Below are 16,304 nucleotides of genomic sequence, written 5' to 3' on the forward strand. Positions count from 1 at the left end.
CATCCTATGGGATCCTATGGGATTTGCAGTTCAAGGGAGGCATTTCGCTCTTAGACTGCACTAAACTCCAAACCCCAGAATCCCATAGGATGTCGCCATTGGCGGTTAAAGCGGGACACATCACTACACAAAAGTGTACAGTTGGCCCGCCAACATTTGTGGCTTTGACTTGTTCGTGGAGTTGATACTGTATGTTCCCTATAGGAATCTCTGGTCAACTTCCATAGAGGTTGCGCTGGAGGGATTCCTAGAGAGAACACTTCTCTAGGCGTTTGTGCGTCCTCCGGCACAATTCTATGCTCAACCTCTGGCAGATGTTGCGTCGCAAGAAGCAGAGAGTCCTTGCGCTGGTAGATTTGCAAGTTTGCTTTTACTGGTTAATATTAATATATTTGGGAGATACATTGGTCAAAGACCATCAATAAAACTGATTGCCATTGCCATCCTCTGAAGCCGAGAGAATGCAACAACAGAGTCACAGCCCAATGCTCAAACCATGCTGGATCTCTGGGCTTGATTTACTGGAGGCTAAAGAAAGGTGCTGGATAGATCTGGAAGCGTGGAAGACGGGGATTTGACTGTCCCAACACAATGGACTGCAATCCCCATCATGTCTAGACAACTGGGGATGCTGATGGGAGTTTCTACCCAATAAATCTGTAGGGTAGACTGTGCCAAAGCAAGGATTCGAACTCTGGTTTGCGGAGTTGTGACCTGGCGCTCAAACAGCTACGCCACAAATTACGCTCTCTGGGGTGGCTTGGGGATTCTGGGAGCTGCAATCCCCCCAATGCTTTAGTGTTGGGAATGTGAGAGGTTAACCCCCTTGCATCTCCCTGCAGCTCCAAATAAAGAAGGGGAAAGATTGCGTCCGGCGATTGTTGACGTTGGCGCCATGTTATCGGGATTCCTGGACGCGGAGACCTGCTTCCTGGCCTGGAGACCTTTTGTCTCCAATCTGGCTGGGCAGGAAGAGGCCTCCGAGAAGCAGCTTTCGGTTTGATAGAAATCCCTATGAGCGAGCCAAAAAATGCATTGGGATCCAAAAGGATGCCAATTTAAGGCGTAATCCAGAGCCTCAGGGGGATTCTGAGAGGTGCAGTCCACCAAGACATTCTCCCCAGGCTCTCGGCAAGTGATGCCAAGCGACGGCGGCATTGCAAGGGCAAAGGCATTATGGCAAAGGTCTAGGGCCGACCCAAGACATGGTGCTACTTCAGGCATATAACACAAAATGCCTACACACATATACACAATCGAGGTGTATAATTCCCAAAGCCATTTGAACACAGTCGCAAGGCTTGCCTGAATTGCCTAGTTGCACCACCGCAAAATTAGAGGTGCGATACAGCCACAGATGGTTTTTTTAATCCATGGATTCAAGCATCCATGGCTCCAAAATATTCCAAAAAAGAGTACAAATTCCAAATTGCGAACCTTGATTTCACCATTTTATATAAGGGACGCCATTTTGCTACGCCATTGTATTGAATGGGACTTGAGCATCCACGGTTTTGGTATCCACGGGGGTCCTGGAACCAAATGCCAGCGGATACCAAGGGCCCAACACACTGAGCATTTTGGGGGGACCAAATCTGCACTCCCTTTCTCTTTAATATCTTTCGGCAATTAAAAAAAATTAATTTGGATTTGCATTTATAAAGTGCCATCTGCTTAAAGTTATTTTCTGCGATCCCTTCTATATCCTTCCTATATCCCTCCATATGGCTGGCCTCCTCCTGACCGCAAGGAAATTCACATTTAGCGACAGGAGGAAGGAAGGATCGCAGGAGCCACACAATCCCTGACCTGGCAAAGTGTGAACAATGCAAGAATTCCCCGCCGGAAGCCTCTCCGGAGCCTTACTTCTCCGTAAGAAGACTTATATTGGTGAGAATCGGAGTTTTGGGCCAAAGCGATGTAGCGGTTTGAGCACTGGATGAGAGCACTTGAGCATTACAAGCCCACTGGGTGACTTTTCGCAAGTCACACTCTCTCAGCCTCAGAGGATGGAAATGGCAAACCCCCTCTGAAGAAACCTGCCAAGAAAACCCTACAATAGGATCGCCTTAGGGTTGCCCTAAGTCAAAAAGGAGGCACACAACATTGCAACGGCGTGTCAAAACCTTTATCACTATTGCGCTGTTGTCACGGGAGATTCCCGGGATAACGGTGCCTTAATCGCGACATCGCGTGATAACCTTAACCGCGGATGCGCAATTTTCATGGGATAATCACCATTTATACTTCCAATGGTGTGATAAGAGTCCCTAAAGACAATGGTCCAAAACACACTGCAGAGCACTGGGGTCCATAGGGCTCAGCGCTAAGGACTCCTGGGCATTGTAGTTTATCGTGTGATATCTATGTACATATCTATGTATTGTTATTATGGCACCAGAGCGCTCTCTGACAGAGAAGGCTCAGTGTATCCCAAACATTACAGTTCTCCAAATTCCATAGCATTGAACCAGGGCAGTTAAAGTGGTCTCAAACCGGATTATTTCTGCAGTGTGTTGCGGACCATAGTCTGGATGAGCATCTTCCAAAGGGATCATTCGCTCCCTTTGATGCTATGGTTCAAAAGGCGCAAAAGACCCCTCCAGCAACAACCGTTTTCGAAGCATTTATTGACCATCCTGAGGAGGAAGAGGAGGAAGACCTTCGCACGGTCAGGGCCTGGGGTCAAAGGTCCTTCTCCTTGACACTTTTGGGACCTTTGTGTGACCGCAACCACGAGGAATCCCCACCCAACAGTTCGGATGCAACCGGGAAGGGAAGCCAAAGCATCCTTGTTTCAGGTCCTTGGAGGGAAGGAGGAGGAATCCATGTTGCTTCCTGGCCTTTAGCAATATCCGGCTGTCCAAGGATCAGTCCCAAAAAACGGAAACCAAGGCAAAGGAACCTCGAAAGCTTGCAGCATGGAACTGCGCATTTTGCTTGGCCACATAAAGGTATCATTATTTCATTTCCTGTAGAGTTTCTCTTGGCGCAAGTGAGCATTTCTACGGATCTGAGATGCTCACTGCTTTCTCCGCCGAAAGGCCGCCAAATCCTTCCGGCGGAGACCCGAACGGAGCATCTGTGTTTGAAAGACACAGATTTTGGCGTTCCGTATTGTTCAAGTGGCAGGGAGTTCCTCGGACCGTGAGCCGGGTCCAAACCGAATCCTCAAACTATTGCTAACTGGAAGTACATTCACACGCGACGGAGGCGAACACTGAGAAAGAGTCAATGGGAAGGGGATTTTTGAACCCCCCCCCTACAAATAATACAAGATCCTCCCAAAATGGGGAGACAGACCTTCTTCTAAGGTGCAGGACCCCCAGCAAAACCAATGCAGTTTTCGTATTGCTTAGCTGCCCTAAACGGGAACAAATTTGGGTCCTTTTTGCATTCCCAAACCTATAAAATATTCCTCTTTCCCTCTAAAATACAGTCCTTTGCATTTGCAGCTTTGGGTTTTGTGGTTTTGACTATCTGCGGATTCGATCGCTATGTCCTCTCTAGGAATCCCTCAGTCCTCCAAAGAGATTTGGCTGGAAATGGACCATAGAGCTGCATTGGAGCATCTAGAGATTGCGAGCGAAAACACTTCTCTAGGTCTTCTTGGTGACTCTGTGGTCAATATTGGCAGACGCTGACCACAGAGTTGTGTTGGAGGACCCAGAGATTCCTAGAGAGGCGGTCTCTTGGGTTTAAAAAGTAGCATTTCCTTATTTGTGGTTATTCCGCGTTCTCAGGGGTCCCATGCGCATAACCCCAGCGAACGCGGAGGACCCACTGCGGTCTAAATTATTGCACGCACTTTTCCCAACATCCGGAAGCACATCTTTCCTACAATGAGGAGTTTATCCCATGAAGATTGGGAGTTTTATCCCACGAACGTCCCGGAAAAGATGGCACAATTGCGTGAAACGGTTTCACACGCCGCCACACAAAACCTGCCATTAAAGCGGATGCAAAGAAGCGTTAACGCACATCTTTGTACTTTCGGGATTTCAGCGGCAATGAATTCATGACATGGCTTTATCTGTGCAACTGCGTGTGATAATCGTTTGCGCAACTGCTCACCATTCCCGCTCCGTTTGCGGGATGCTTTCAATGCGCTTTAATTTCCCTTTAATGCCCCAGTGTGATAAACTCCTGAGAGAAGGTTTATCTGCCTAAAGGGCAGCGAAGGGAAAAGGTCAGAGGAGGGAAAGGGGAGGGATGAGAGTTGCGTCCCATCCAAAGCTGCGCATTGCTCAGCCCCAAAAGGCAAGGCCTCCCTGGTTTCTAAGTAATGGAAGGAAAAGGAGGAAAGGTTCCTGTGCATCCAAAGCCTTGCTGCTGCTTTCACTTCATGGGATTCAGATAATACTGGTTACGATGGGGTTGGCAGACCCCTCCGCTGCTCCATGTTTTGTTTCAATGGAGGGCCATGGTATCCATTCCCATCAGAAGGAAAACCCTCTCATGATCCCAGGGATTCGGAGGAAGGAGGCGTCCCCCAATATTGTTTGGCAGCCCAGAAAACGGCAGAGGAGGCCTTAGCTATGGCTTTCCTGGCCAAGGAAGAGGAGCCCAGTGCCACCCTGAAGCAAAGCAAGCCTTTGCTCCCCAGGAGAGGAACCTCAGGGGCAAAACCCATCCTTGCCTTGGAGAAATGGGTCCCTTCTCCTTCTTGTCTGCCATGGGAAATACATTCATGGCTTAGGAATGGAAGGAGGGAGGGGAGAAAAAGAGAGGGAGGGAGGGAAAGGAGAAGGAAGGAAAGAAGGAAGGAAGGGAAAAAAGGAAAAGAAAGAAGGAAAGGAGGAGAGGAAAGAAGGGCAGGTAGCTAGAGAGGAAGGAGAAAGGGAAGGGGGGAAAGAAAGAAAGAAGAGAAAGGGTGGAAGGAAGGAAGGAAGGGGAAAAGGGAAGGAGGAAAGGAAGGAAAGAAGGAAGGGGCAGGTAGCTAGAGAGGAAGGAAAGGAGAGAGGGAAGGGAGGAAAGAAAGAAGAGAAAGGGAGGGAGGTTGGAAGGAGGGAAGGAAAGAAGAGAAAAAAGGGAAGGGAGAAAGGAAAGAAGAGAAGGAAGGAAGGAAGGAAGGAAGAGGTGGGTAGGTAGGTAGAGAGGAAGAAAAGAAAGAAAGATGAAGGGAGGAAGGGAAGGGAAAGAAAAGAAAAGAAGGGAGGGAGGGAGGAAGAGCAGGATAGGTGGGTAGAAAGGAAGGAAAGAAGAAGAGAAAGGGAAGGAGGGAAGGAGGGAGGAAGGAAGGAAGAAAAAGAAAGAAAGAAAAAAGAAAGGAGGGAAGGAGGAAGATGAAGGTAGATAGGTAGAAAGGAGGGAAGGAAGAAGGGAAAAGGAAGGAGGGGAGGAAGGAGGAAAGAATGAAAGAAATGAGAAGGAAGGTGGGTAGAAGGAAGGACAGACGGACTGAAAGAAGAGAAGGAGAGCTGGGAAGGGGAGAAGAGAGGAGGGAGGAAGCGAAGGGTAGCCAGGTAGAAAAGAAGGAAGGGAGGAAAGACGAGGAAGGAAGAGAGGGAGAGACAGGACGGACAGGAAGGGAAGGGAAGGGCGGGGGCTGCTGGTGCCTCAGGGCCCTTCTCCTTCCTCCTCCTCCTCCTCGGGGTCCTCCTCCTCCTGGGGGCTGCCTTCGGGGCAGCCGTGTCCGTGTCCGTCTCCCTGGTCGGGGCTGGCCAGGCTGCCGGTGCTGGAGCTGCCGTCGCCGAGGTCCCTGCTCTCCTCCTCCTCCTGGGGGCCCTGCTCTGCTTGCTCCTCCCGGAGGGCGAGGCAGAGGCGCTGGAGCTCTCGGTTGTCCCTGGCCAGGCTGCCCTGGAGCTCCTCGAGGGCGCGGATCTTGCCCAGGCAGAGCCCCACCTGCAGCCGGAGCTGCCTGGCGGCGCCGGTGCCGAAGCGCCTCCACTGGAGGGCCAGGCTCTGGTCGCGGAGGCGCTCCTGGTCCAGGAAGAGGCAGAGCTCGCGCAGCTCCCGGTTCTCGGCCTGCAGCCGCCCGTTCAGCGCCTTCAGCTCCCGCACTTCGCGGAGGTGCGCCTGGAGCTCCAGGTTGACGCCTTGCATCAGCTTCCCGCGCTGCACCAAGGCCGACAGCCGCTGCGCCTCTTCGCGCCGGAGACGCAGCACCAGCTCTTCCTTGGAGCACCGGGCCAGATCCTCCTCCGCCGCCCCCGCCCCCGCCGCCTCCGTCTCTTCCATGGAACCGAGGGGCTCCGGAGGAGCGCCCTCCGAAGCCGGGAACATGGCCTTCCTTCGCAGCAGCAGCAGCAGCAGCAGCAGCAGCAGCAGCAGCAGCAGCAGCAGCAGCAGCAGCAGCGCCTCTCCCCGGCCGCCTTCGTCCCGGGATAAACGGCGCAGCAGCATTCCTCCGCTCTCATTGGCTGCCCGTTCCTAGGGGCGTGGCTTCACTCCCTTCACTCGTCCCTTCCTATGCTCTCATTGGCTGCCCGTTCCTAGGGGCGTGGCTTCATTCCGTTCACTTGCCCCTTCCTACGCTCTCATTGGTTGCCCGTTCCTAAGGGGCGTGGCCTGTTTCCCTTCGTCTGTCCTTTCCTCCACTGTCATTGGCTGCCTATTCCTGGGGGCGTGGTATACTTCCCTTCACCTGGCCCTTCCCCTCCTGTCATTGGTTGCCTATTCCTGAGGGGCGTGGTCTATTTCCCTTCACCTGGCCCTTCCTACGGTCTCATTGGTTGCCCATTCCTAGTGGCGTGTTCTATTTACCTTCACCCGGCTTTTCCTCCGCTATCATTGGCTACTTATTCCTGAGGGGCGTGGTCTGTTTGCCTTCACCTGGACAATCCTACGCTCTCATTGGTTGCCTATTCCTGAGAGGCGTGGTCTATTTACATTCACCTGGCCTTTCCTGAGGGGCGTGGTCTATTTCCCTTTACCTGGCCATTCCTACGCTCTCATTGGCTGTCTATTCCTGGGGGCGTGTCCTCTTTCTCGTCATCTGGCCTTTACTCCGCTGTCATTGACTGCCTATCCCTGAGGGGCGTGGCCTCTCATTCAGCGTTAAGGTTGCAAGCGGTGCGCATGCGCAGCTCTAAGACCCGGATGAGGATGATGGTGTTAGGGTCATGTGAAAAAGCCCTATCCGAAGCAGTGGCTGCTGTTTGTTGACAGAAAGGGCGAAGAAAGCCTCCAGTTTGGAAGGAAAGGTAAGGCTTGGAGCAAAACCCCATTAAAGAGTGGATGGTCTTCTGAGGAAGGGGCTTTGAAGGGCCCTGGAGGCTCAGTGGGCCATAGAAACCCATTGGGAAACCTCCCCCTCCATCCACACTGCAGAAATAACCCGGTTTGATATCGCTTTAACCCCCTTGGCTCCATGCTATGGGGATGCTGGGATTTGTAGTCCATTGTGGCCCTATAGCTCTGTGACAGAGAAGGCTCAATGTCTCACAGGAACTACAGTTCCCAGGATTCCATAGCATTTGAGCCACTGGAGGAGAAAGGCTGAATCCAGACTCCAGAAATGATCCACTTTAACTGCCATAGCTCCATGGTATGGAATCCTGGGAACTGTAGTTCATTGTGTTGTAGTTCGGACAGAGACATGTCTGTGGATATAGTCTGTAGGGCAAGTAATAATTAATAATAATAATTGTTATATTTTAATATATTATATTTCATAATATATTTAAATAAACTATTTTATTATTTATTATTTATTTATTTTTATTAATTTTTATTTATTATTTGTATGTGTTGTTGTTGTTGTTGTTGTTAATAGTTTTATTATATTAAAATATATCATAATAATAAATTATATTTTAACAATAATAACATTTAAAGCGCTATATAAATAAAGCATAGGAAACGACAACAACAGGGTTTCTGCATCCTTGCAAATGCAGTTGGACTACACTTCCCATCATCCCTGCCTTGCTGATGGCAACTGGAGAGATGGACAGCTTAAGCCAGAAGCCCTGGCCTTAGACTGGGCAATGTGCGTGATGCAAACCTTGCCTTCCTTTGTTATCTCTGCAGCTCTTTGTCCAGTTTTCGGAGGCACTTAGGGAGCCCTGAGGCGCCATGACCAGCAACCTGGACATCTTTGTGGGGAACACCACCCTCATCGACGAGGAGGTCTACCAACTCTGGCTGGACGGCTACTCAGGTGAGAAGGGGCAACAGGTAGATAGATGGGGCCCACCTTGGCTTCCTTTCGGCTGAGAGTGGGGTCAGCCTCCGCTGACCATAGAAGTTGGCAGCAGTCTACTTCCTCAGGTGAAGCCTAGGAAAGCTCCTGCTGCCAACTTCTTTCTTTCAGTGAGTCCCAAAGGTGCCTCAAGATCTCTCTGCATACTGACTCGGCAGCTATATCTTTGAATTCTCTGGCCATGGCCGTCCTTCTTGGGGTTGATGGTTGAGTTGTAACCCAGCACCTCTTAGAATCGGAGAATCCTAGACTTGGAAGAGACCACATCCCATCCATCCGCCTCCTGCCATGCAGGAATACACATTCAAAGCACTCCTGACAGATAGCCATCCAAGCTCTGTTTAAACACCTCCAAAGAAGGTGACTCCACCATGCTCTCGAACAACTCTTACTGCCAAGAGGTTCTTCCTAATGCCATCTTGAAAAGAGCCAGCGTGGCATAGCGGTTTGAGTAATGCCAGTCTTGGTGTTAGGCTTTCATAGAATCATAGAGTTGGAAGATACCGCAAGGGCTATCCAGTCCAACCCCATTCTGCCATGCAGGAAATCTCAGTCAAAGCATCCCTGACAGATGGCCATCCAGCCTCTGTTTAAAGACCTCTAAGGGAGACTCCACTACACTTCGAGGGAGTTTGTTCCATGAATGTGACTTTTAGCTTTTGCTTTCCCTTAGTGAACGACGCTGTGTCACTCCGCTTGCGCAGCGGGATCCTGGAGCAGCCGGGGGCCACGGTGGACGTGCTCCAGAGCGACACCATGGACCACTACCGCACCTTCTACATGCTGGAGCGCCTCTTGCACTCGCCTCCCAAACTGCTGAACCAGTTGCTCTTCCAGATCCCTCCCTATCGCCAAACAATGCTGATTGAGAGGTAGGGCGAGGTGGCCGAGAAAAGGGGTCCAAGGTGGGAAAAGAGGTTGGACTACAATTCAACCAGTGGATTGGACGTTGAGTTACAATTCTGGAGAATGCTGTTTGAATCCCCAGTTGGCAATACAAACCCACTGGGTGACTTTGGGCATGTCACACTCTCTCAGCCTCAGAGGAAGGCAAAGGCCAACTTCTGTAGCTGAGTGAGAGTGTCTTGCCCAAAGTCACCCAGTGGGTTTCCATGGCCAAGTTGGTCTTCAGAAGTGTAGTCCAACACTGGCTCCTGGGTGACAATATATTATACTATAGAATTGTTCCCATTGCATTTATTCTTGATCCTTGGTCCTCCAGATATCTTGCACTCGGCTCCCAGAGTCCCCGTCTATTGGCCAAGCTGACTGGGGATTCTGGAAGTTGAGGTTTGACAAATTTAAGTTGGTGCATGTCCCCTTTAGAAGGTGGATTCTGGGTTGTTGAGAGGAGGAATCCATTCCCCTTCCATAGAGAGTGCTGATTTTTATCTACATTTCTTCCTCTGAGTTCGCTATATGAAGGCTTGGCCAGTAAGCGAACTGGTCTCCAAGACTGCCAAGTGCGAAGAGTCACCAGAGTCTTGCCTTCAGTTATGGTGAGACTGTGTGGTTCTTCCTGCCTGACCCTAACCCTAACCATGTGGTTCTTCTTGGCTGCAGGTACTACGCCTTCGACGAGGCCTTTGTGCGAGAAGTGCTGGGGAAGAAACTCTCCAAAGGCACCAAGAAAGATCTGGATGATATCAGTGTCAAGACTGGGGTGACGCTCAAGAGTTGCCGTCGGCAGGTACAGTGGGCCCTGAGTATCTGGATCCTCCGTGGATGCCAAGATCCATGGATTCTCACGTTCCATTAAACGCAATGACATAGTGTCCCTTATATCAAATGGCAAAATCAAGGTTTGGTTTTTGGAATGTATATATATTTAAAACTGTTTTCAAGCTGTGGGTGGTTGAATCCATGGATCAGCTTCAGAACTGACTCTCTTGAATGACTGGGAAGTACCCTGCAACTGTCCCATCTCGCTCAACGGACTGTGCATGGATTGTGCGATAAGAAATGTGTGATAAGAAAGGATGCCAAACTGGTGTGCTTCCATTCTTAAACTAGCGCAGCCGTGGCAGCATAGCTGGTGTGATGAAGTCCTGGGAGAAAGGTGGGATATAAATAGAGGGATGGATGGATGGACTCCTTTTGTCTCCAAAAGAAATGGACATTTTGGGGTGTTATCAGAGATCCTAACTTCCTTATCAGTGAAACTGAGTTCCCTGTAGGAGAGATGGACTGACTAGAACAGCTCAGACTGTTTCTGTTGTGTTCCAGTTTGACAACTTCAAGCGGGTCTTCAAGGCTGTGGAAGAGCTCCGAGGGTCGCTGGTGGAAAACATCCAGCAACACTTCTTGCTCTCAGACCGACTAGCCAGGTTTGCCATCTTAAGCTATCTTACGTTTATCTCATATTAAAGATTATCTCTCGTAAAGGCATGTTGGGCGATTTGTTTGAATTCTGGCTTGTTGTGGCCAGACCTTGTCAACACAAAAGAACACAAAAGTCCATTCGTTTGCTAAGAACCACAATTAGAGGTTTGTTGCTGTCTTATGCATTGTGGCTTGTTTAAAACATGTCTTATTGTAATATTTGGACTGAATATCATGGCTTACCTCTGGTTTGTTTCTCTGTCTGAAACAAGAGCCGACCAAAAGGCAGGAGAGAAACAAACCAGGGATGGAGAAAACAAACAATGGTTTGTCTGGTGAGCGGTGGAGGGATTTATGGGTACAGCAACAAGCCAGAGCTAACATAAACTATGATGTGGTGCAAAGGTGAACAAGATCTGTTCCTCCAACTATTTTGGACTACAGCTCCCATCATTCCCTACCTGTCCTGGTCCAGGTGGCAAGAACTTGTGTCAGTGGAAATAGCTGTAGTTTGTCGTTTTGTGAGTCACCAAGCAATCTTTGGCAGAGAAAGCAAAAAGCCTGGTAAAGCTACACATCCCAGGATTCCATAAAATGGAGCTATGGCACCTGAAGTGGTGTCAAACCGCATTATTTCTACCGTGTAGATGCAGCCCTAGTGCCTTTCCAGCTTTTCTACTTAAGGAGGAAGGTGGGATATTCATTCATTAAATTCCTGCCATCTTTTGCAGGGATTACGCAGCCATCGTATTCTTCGCCAACAGCCGCTTTGAGACGGGGAAGAAGAAGCTGCAGTACCTGACCTTCGAAGATTTTGCTTACTGCGCTGAGCAGATGATCCAGAACTGGACTTTGGGAGCAGTGGGTAAGTTTTGTTGCCCTCCATAGTACGTTTCTAGCCATTGGGTTTTACTTAGTGCACCACTATCACAGGCACATTTTGTGAGGACACAAGAAAGGGTCTTCTCCGTAGTTGCTCCCAAGTTGTTAGCCCCACTCACCAGTACGCAAATCCCTTTTGATTTAGGGAAGCATTCATTTTTTAATATGTTGTGCCAAATGGAGCTTTTAATGGGGAAGAGGGTGTTGTGTTTGCAGAGGGATATTTGCATTTGGCTGCGGGGATGTTGAATTCTGGGCTGCTGGTGGAAAGAGATCAGGATGCCAAGCAGCCTAGCTGTCTTCAGGAGGGACTTCCAAAGTGTGGAAGCAGACAGTAAGAAAGCCTTCCTTATGGAAAGGAACACTTTTGTCTTTCCTTGGCAGATACCAACGTGGACGATATGGACGTCGACCTCGATAAAGAGTTTTTGCAAGGCCTGAAAGAGTTAAAAATCCTGCTTACAGACAAGGACTTGCTAGATCTGCACAAAAGGTATTTTGGATGCATGCAAAGGTATTTCTGATGGCTGAGATTCTGTAGATTTCACCTCTGGGAGAGATGAGTATAGTCTGGGAGCTGATTCTGTATGCACCCGCCTTCTTGAAGCCACCCTTCCTGGATTGAAATCAAGAAAAGAAGAGGAATAAGTCTAGCAGATGAAATGTTTATGTGTTTTTGCACTTTCCCCAGTCCTTGGTTGGTGTTAAAAGAAAGAGTGGAGTGTGAGGTTGGAGAAAAGGAAGCCAAAGGAGCTCAGATTGTGGATCAGAGCTTGCAGATTTTCTCACCCCATATTTTATACCCTGCCTTTCTTCCGCTGAGCAAAAGTGGAATATGTAGCATCCTTTCCCACCGACTTGATCCTCAAAAGGGATTCAGGTGGAGTGAGAGAGAGTGATGGCCCCCCAAGGCAGCCCACTGAATTTCTCAGCCCCATGAGGACTAGAACCTAGATCTCCCAATGACTATGACTCCATACTGGTTAATAGTGGGACGCCCATGAGAGCTAGTGGCTTGCTTTTCAACATAATGTGAATCGAGGTGCCTGCAATTTCTAGTTCAGGCTGAGGTATCTCATCCTAGCCCTTGTGTGCCAAGCAGATAATGTTCATTTCTGATCTGGTTCCCAGCCTTGGACATTAGATTGGTAGTGGTCTGTGAGCGTAATGGTTCATTTTCCATTGCAGTGCATCAAGTGCTCCCCTATAAAGTGAATTTCAAAATCAATAGCTGCTGGAGCTCAAAGGTACCTGAAGGCCAAGACCTGCACACCTCCGGCTCCCTTCCCCAAAATAATCTCAAACATCTGGGAAAAGGCACAATTATGGTACTGGGAGTATTACCTGCAAATCCTCAAATCTGTTCTTCCTTTTTATATCTATTAAAGCAGAGGCCTTCCAGATATTAGGCTGCAGCTCCTATCGTCACTGGCCCTTGGCCATGTTTTCTGGGGCTGATAGGAGTTGGAATCCAACAGCATTAGGAAGGCCATGGGTTCTCCACTCCAGTTCATGGATGTACCTCCTAGCTATGTTTAAAGGAAAATGCTTTGGGGCAGAGACATCTCTTTCTAACTCCTTCTCTCTTATCTCTTCCTTGCCCAGCCTGGTGTGTACATCGCTGCGGGGAAAGATCTCTGTCTACAACGAGATGGAAGCCAACTTTAAGGTGTGCCCCTGGAAACATTCCTGAATCGTAAAGCCGTGCTATCCCTCCCTTTGCTTTTCTTGAAGCCCCTCTGACCTCTGGACCTCTGGATGGCTCACCTCGAGGCGCGGTGTGCCAAAAATGCGTTGGCAAACTTGCCGCTTCTGTGTTGGCCATCAGAGGGTGCCATTGTGCTTCTGGAAAATTATCCTTGGTCTAACAGCCCTCAGGTTGGGTGTTGCTGGGATGAAGGGATGGAGGGTCGAAAGAAAGGAATGGTATCCCTTCTCTGACCCACCTTCCCCTCTCCGTTTTCAGAACCTTTCTCGGTCTCTGATCAACATTGCTTCGAAGCTCACCCACAGCAAAGATGTCCGGGATTTCTTCGTGGACCTGGTGGAGAAGGTAGGCCATTTGCCATCATCACACCAACTCCAGATGAGGACTGGGCTTCCTGAATATCATCAGGGCATAAAGATGATGGTGACGCTGCAGCAAAGAACCATAGAGTTGGAAGAGACCCCAAGGGCCATCCGGTCCAGCCCCATTCTGCCATGCAGGAACTCTCAATCAAAGCATCCCCATTGACAGATGGCCATCCAGCCTCTGTTTAAAAACCTCCAAAGAAGGAGACTCCACCACTCTCCAAGGCAGCGTCTTCCACTGTCCAACAGCTCTTCATTACATTAGGTCTTCCTATTCTTGAGGGGGACTCTCTTTTCCTGTAGTTTGCATCCATTGCTCTGTGTCCTATTCTCTGGAGCAGCAGAAAACAAGCTTGCTCCATCCTCAGGGAGCTGGGTATGTTTAGCCTGGAGAAGAGAAGGTTAAGATATGATAGCCCTGTTTAAATATTGGAAGGAATGTCATGTTGAGGAGGGAGCAAGCTTGTTTTCTGCTGCGCGGGAGACTAGGACTCGGAGCAATGGATTCAAGCTACAGAAAGAGATTCCACTTAAATGTGAGGAAGAATTTCTTAATGATAAGAGCTGCTGTTGTTCTGGACCCATCACTTTGGGTCCTTCAAAACTAGCCATGCAGCCCATTGGAGACATCCTCACCCCCTTGGCTTTTGCTTGACTTTTGGGGTGCCTTGCTTCACTTCTGCTTTGGTATTTACTTTTTTTATTTCTTTGGCAGTTTGTGGAGCCCTTTCGGTCGGACAAGTGGAGCCCGAACGACGTGCGCCTCTTTCTGACTCAGTACACAGCTTGTGCTCACACACTGGACGCATTCAGGTTTGTGTGGACCCCAGCCGCCACAGAGACAATACGCAAAAGAAATGGGGGTGGCTGTTTTAAATTATTTTCAGTGTGTCGTTTTATTAAAACGATGCATGTTCTTTTGCTCCCTTTGCAGGCATCAAGTCCTCTGGGAGAGGTACATGGGGACACTCAAAGCCTGCCTTCTGAAGATGTACCACGACTGAGCCCTGTCTTTTCCATCTGCTTTATTTATTCTTCAGGATACTATTTCTCTTTGAAGTGGGATCACTTTGTGGCACAACAACATCCCAACCTTCACCAGCAACAGGAGGATTATACAGTTCATTCTCACTGACTGCTATCCGTGCAGCAGAAGTTACTTTTGAGGGGACAACAATTCCCAGGATCCTGCTGCTGGCGTGGCGCATTGTTGTGGAATTGCAAGGATTGTACTACAGAAAAGACCTTTCAAAGCATTTGCTGCCCTTTCGGTCCAGGCCTTGCTTTCCCATTTTTGTCCCTTTATCTAGAGACAAGGCCTAGCCATAATAAAAGTGCACTTGTCGGAAGCCTTGAGGTTGGCTGTCTTTGTGAAGGTTAGCACACTTGGGCGCACATGCATCAGTCACACACAATACTGGTCTTTCCTCGATGCTGCCAGTTTGAGCAGGGTTTGAGAGAGGATTAGAGTCCTTGAAGAACAGGTTTTTGTCTTCTTCGCCATAGATTTCAAGGGCAATGTGTTGCCATCCAGACAAGACTTTCAGGCAGGAGCCCAGACCTCTCTTCAATAGGATGCAAGAGGGCTCAACCAATGCACCAACAGAAGGGTTGGCCTAATGTGCTTTAATGTAATACAAACCACCTCCTAAAACTATTGCTGCTTTTCAAGTGGTGTAGTGGATTGAGATTTGGGAAGCCTAGACCGCAAGTTGAACATGAGTCGACGGTGTTATGGAGCAGCTAAAAAAGCCAATGCAATTCTAAGGCTGCGTCAATAGAAGTGTAGCATCTACTTTAAGGGAAGTAATGGGACCACAGTATTGTGCTTTGGTCAGACCTCACCTGGAATATTGTGTCCATTTCTGGGCACCAACATTCAAGAAGGATGTTGAGAAACTGGAGCCATGTGTCCCAAGGAGGGCAACCAAAATGGTGAAGGGTCTGGAAAGCATGCCCTATGAGGAACGACTCAGGGAGCTGGGGATGTTTAGCCTGGAGAAGAGAAGGTTAAGAGGTGATATGATCGCCCTGTTTAAGTATTTGAAGGGATGCCATATTGAGGATGGAGCAGTGCTCCCATGTTAGGATAGACATATAACAAATGAATAAAGCCAGAGCCTCAAATGACACGTTCTGCTGCTGACATCTCCCTTCCTTCCTTTGCTCTTCTATCCTCCCCTGGATTGGTTTTATTTATTCAATGTTGTTAAACCTATTTCTGCTAAAGACCAATGCTGCAACTCACAATGAGTTTGAAAAAGAGTCGATGGTGTCACAGTAGTTTTTAATAAATGAACTAAATCAATGACGAACGAGCAACAGCCCCAATAAGAAGTAGCATAACAAATTTGAACCCCTTTTAAAAATCTGTGTATAATTTGCTTTTCAGCACTCCATTTTTCCATAGGTGAACACTGTCACGGTTGCTCAAAGGACCTGCTTCCATGTGTTTCATAGCATCCAGAACTTGCATCGGGAGCCTTTTCAGATTCCAGCCTCTTTTCTGGCAGGACTGGAACCCGAGCCTCATGCCTCAAAGGCCTGCGCATGCTGCGTTTCTTTGTTCCAGGTGGCCTCAGCTCCTTATATTCCGCCTGCACCCCAACTCTTGGCACACCATTTCCTAGTAGTGCGTCTCCTTCCTCTGCACACCTGTCCTGATGGATGAGACAGCGCATGGATGTTTTCCATAGGTTAATCGTTCCCTGGGGCTGCTTTGTCTCATGCGCTTCATTCCTTTGCCACATCCCTGCAGCCAGACATGACTCTCCGCACACCTGGTTTGGGGCTGCAAGGAGCACCGTGTAGCAGAGGGAAAGTGGGACTCCTGGTTTCATGCTCATTCTCAGGAAGAGGAAAGGCGTTGCTCAGTGGCCGA

The 16,304-nt window shown here is 49.0% G+C and overlaps 2 protein-coding genes across 3 annotated transcripts; one reads left to right on the forward strand and one right to left on the reverse strand.

Moving 5' to 3' along the window:
* Window positions 1-2,137: 2,137 nt before the first annotated feature.
* Window positions 2,138-6,247, reverse strand: LOC149302091 (coiled-coil domain-containing protein 85B-like). The gene has a single exon (XM_089483498.1). The coding sequence runs from the start codon at window positions 6,223-6,225 to the stop codon at window positions 5,560-5,562; it is 666 nt and encodes a 221-aa protein (XP_089339624.1). The 5' UTR covers window positions 6,226-6,247; the 3' UTR covers window positions 2,138-5,559.
* Window positions 6,248-6,901: 654 nt separating this feature from the next.
* Window positions 6,902-14,772, forward strand: FIBP (FGF1 intracellular binding protein). Of its 2 annotated transcripts, none has more exons than XM_089482740.1 (11): window positions 6,902-7,145; window positions 7,975-8,104; window positions 8,820-9,018; window positions 9,710-9,836; window positions 10,373-10,473; window positions 11,200-11,333; window positions 11,735-11,843; window positions 12,956-13,019; window positions 13,317-13,403; window positions 14,139-14,236; window positions 14,464-14,772. In XM_089482740.1, the coding sequence occupies exons 2-11, from the start codon at window positions 8,020-8,022 to the stop codon at window positions 14,744-14,746; spliced, it is 1,287 nt and encodes a 428-aa protein (XP_089338866.1). In that variant the 5' UTR covers window positions 6,902-7,145; window positions 7,975-8,019; the 3' UTR covers window positions 14,747-14,772. The 2 variants fall into 2 exon arrangements, with proteins under 2 accessions (XP_089338866.1, XP_089338867.1); XM_089482741.1 differs by having other exon boundaries at window positions 6,908-7,145; window positions 14,358-14,554.
* Window positions 14,773-16,304: the final 1,532 nt, after the last annotated feature.

Source organism: Sceloporus occidentalis, unplaced genomic scaffold, assembly GCF_023333645.1.
Source record: "Sceloporus occidentalis isolate IW3139 unplaced genomic scaffold, rSceOcc1.0.p SCAF_20, whole genome shotgun sequence".
Taxonomy (NCBI): Eukaryota; Metazoa; Chordata; class Lepidosauria; order Squamata; family Phrynosomatidae; genus Sceloporus; species Sceloporus occidentalis.